A 3,354-nucleotide genomic window follows, 5' to 3' on the forward strand; every position below is an offset into this window, starting at 1 on the left:
GGTCTGCACTCAGTTGCATCACATCTCCACTATACAGTGTTTGTCACTATTAAATTGTGAAATGTGCTATATAAATAAAGTTGAGTAGTGTAAACATATAAAAAGTACATTAAAAATGCTAAAGCAGCAATGTTCTTGATAGGGACAAATAATGTCACTGCCAAAACTTTTAACCGGGGCAATAAAATGAAACACAAGGCTAATAATGGATTATACACTGGATGTCAGTCTGACAAGCAAATTACATAACATGACACTATGGTCACTGACCTAATTTATTCATAGATTAACTATGAGGTGCAGCGTTAGAGAGTTGTTTATCTGGTGAATTATTGTCAACGTTCACGTAAAACTTGCATGTTTTTATCAAGACAGGTGTTAATATTAATGTATTTTACAACTTATGTGATAATAGCTGGCTCAGCTCTTTCTGTCAACTATATAAAGCCCCAGCTTTGTGTCTGTTTTTTGGGTCTCTCATCTGGTCCCAAGGTGAGTTTGTGAAGGAAAGAAACCTACAAAGGTTACTTTTCTTTACTCTATGTTTGATACTGTAATTGTCTCGATTAACTAATTCATGTCTTTGCTATGTATTTCTTACAGTAATCGAGTCAAGTTGTGTGCAATAAAGAAATACAATCAAGATGACCAGGCTTACAATACTTGCAGGTATGATGTGTGTGTGCGTGCATGCGTGTGCGTGTGTGCGTGTGTGTGTGCAATTGTTTATTTGCACATCTTCCCTCCTTATGTAAAAAAATCTAATTATTTCTCTACATTCATTAGGCTTATGTCTGGTGATATGCCAGCTGGGTAAGTTGTCATCTAACACATTTTCATTTCTATCATATAAAATTAATTCACATTCATTCTGCTATCATTTTTCTCTTCTTCCACTCAGGATCTGCCACCAAAATGGTGTGCTACTTCACAAACTGGTCCCAGTATAGACCTGGTGAGGGGAAATACATGCCACAAGATGTGGACCCCTTCCTGTGTACCACCCTGATCTATGCCTTCTCTATCATCAACCACAACAATGAGCTGGTTACTTATGAATGGAATGATGATGTTCTGTACAAGTCTTTCAACAACCTTAAGACCAAGTAAGTGGCCAGTGTAGAAATGTTGTTTAAACTCAAATGTCAGTCCAAGCTACTTTACATTATTAGTAACTATGTGATGACAATAATCAAGATAAATATGCATAGTTGTGATGATGTACTAAATTACTGTTTGCAGGAACCCTCATCTTAAGACTCTCCTGGCTGTTGGTGGATGGAACTTTGGTTCACAACAGTGAGTTACATTTTAACCTTGAACATGCATTATGTGTCAATCTGGAAATTGTGTCGTTATATCGGCATCACCGTGCACTGGGAACAAGAGTGATATAGTCATGGGTAATTAGGTCAATTAATTAGGATTTATAAGACCAAGAGAAATTTTAAAATGTTTTAATCATGAACTAAATTTCAAGATATGCAATATATTGATCATAATGCATGTCTAGTCATAGACCTTTATTTCCCGAAAAGTATTGGTTTTGGAGATGCATCAATTCACAATGGTATGTAAAAGGCTTCGATAATCTTTCCTGCAGGTTTTCTATCATGGTGTCCACTCAGGAAAACCGTCAGAAATTCATCCAGTCTTCTATAAAATTCCTGAGGACTCATGGCTTTGATGGTCTGGATCTGGACTGGGAGTACCCTGGAGCCCGTGGAAGCCCCCCAGTGGACAAGCAGAGGTTCACTTTACTCTGCAGGGTGGGGACATACTACATATCTATACATTTTTAGCTGCATTTAATGTTTACATTTTAAATGGATACAGTTGCGTACATGAAATGCACTATATAAGTATAATAGTATTGTATTAATTTTGGCTGTATTTGTACAGGAACTTGTTCAAGCCTATGCTGCTGAGGCCAGGAGCAAGGGTAATACTCAGCTGATGTTGACTGCTGCAGTGTCTGCTGGAAAGGGGACAATTGATGGAGGATATGAAATTGCTGAGATTGCCAAGTAAAGTGCATTCAGTTGTTTCTTATAGTTGCAAAAATATCCACATGAGCTTCATGTTGTTTTTTTTACACAACTCAGGGAATTGGACTTCATCAATGTGATGACCTATGACTTCCATGGAACATGGGAGAGGTTCACTGGTCACAACAGCCCACTGTTCCGTGGCTCCGAGGACTTTGGTGACCTCATCTACTTTAACACCGTAAGCAATAACAAATTGCTTGGGAGGTCCAGTAATATTTTCAATAACAAAATCTTAAACATTTTTTTATCCCTTTTAGGACTTCGCAATGAAGTACTGGCGAGACAATGGCACCCCAGTAGAGAAACTGAGGATGGGTTTTGCTGCCTATGGTCGTACTTTCCGTCTGACATCAGCAAACACTGGAGTTGGAGCCCCAGCGAGCGGACCTGCATCAGCTGGTCCATTCACACGTGAAGCTGGATTCTGGTCTTATTATGAGGTACTATAAATGGCTAAGGTTTTGAAATGCTGTATGTAATGTGATTCTGAACACTCCAGGTGCAAGTTATATTGGTATTTAACAGGATACCTATATGATCAGTTACCAACTACTGAAACCTGACATTGTTGTCTGTGGTTCAGATCTGCAACTTTATGAAGGACACTACCATTCAATGGATCGAGGACCAGAAGGTTCCCTATGCCACGAAAAACAATGAGTGGGTGGGATTTGACAACAGGGAAAGCTATGAGACCAAAGTAGGTTGCCATTAACTGGAAATGTTTGACCTGCCCTCCAGACCTAATTGAATTTTATTTATCTTGATCCTTCTAGGTGCGTTACCTGCAGGAGCAGAACTTTGGCGGTGCTTTTGTGTGGGCCCTTGATTTGGATGACTTTGCGGGACGGTTCTGTGGAGCGGGCAACCACCCACTTCTGTCTCATCTTCGCAAACTTCTCAATATTGGTAAAATGAAATGTTTAAGCTGCCAGAAACACACATTCTTAACTTCAATCACTAACAAACCTTATTTCTTGCTGTACCATTCAGAGTTGCCCCCACTCCCTTCTACCACCACCCCAAAACCTGGCGCAAGCACCACCTCACGTCCGACCACAACAACCACGGTCACAACCCATGCCCCGGGGTCTGGCTTCTGTAACGGCAAACCCGATGGCCTGTATGCCCACCCAAATGACAGAACCCGCTTCTACATGTGTGCAGCTGGCAACACGTATGAAAGGAGTTGTGGAATTGGATCTGTCTTTAACGAGAGCTGCAAGTGCTGTGTCTGGCCATGAGCAATTAGTGGAGAAAATGTATATACCCACTGACACAAACATGTAATAAACAGGCAGAG

General features: G+C 40.4%; 1 protein-coding gene across 1 annotated transcript; it reads left to right on the top strand.

Annotated features, from left to right (window-relative positions):
* The first annotated feature begins 296 nt into the window (after positions 1–296).
* Positions 297–3,354, top strand: LOC148328152 (chitotriosidase-1-like). Its single transcript, XM_088308462.1, has 12 exons — positions 297–492; positions 604–669; positions 787–813; positions 902–1,106; positions 1,243–1,299; positions 1,604–1,769; positions 1,903–2,027; positions 2,106–2,229; positions 2,309–2,491; positions 2,635–2,751; positions 2,828–2,960; positions 3,045–3,354. The coding sequence occupies exons 2-12, from the start codon at positions 645–647 to the stop codon at positions 3,293–3,295; spliced, it is 1,413 nt and encodes a 470-aa protein (XP_088164588.1). The 5' UTR covers positions 297–492; positions 604–644; the 3' UTR covers positions 3,296–3,354.

The sequence above is a fragment of the Idiotropiscis lumnitzeri genome, chromosome 11 (assembly GCF_059441095.1).
Source record: "Idiotropiscis lumnitzeri isolate Australia: NSW breed Sydney's pygmy pipehorse chromosome 11, RoL_Ilum_1.0, whole genome shotgun sequence".
NCBI lineage: Eukaryota > Metazoa > Chordata > Actinopteri > Syngnathiformes > Syngnathidae > Idiotropiscis > Idiotropiscis lumnitzeri.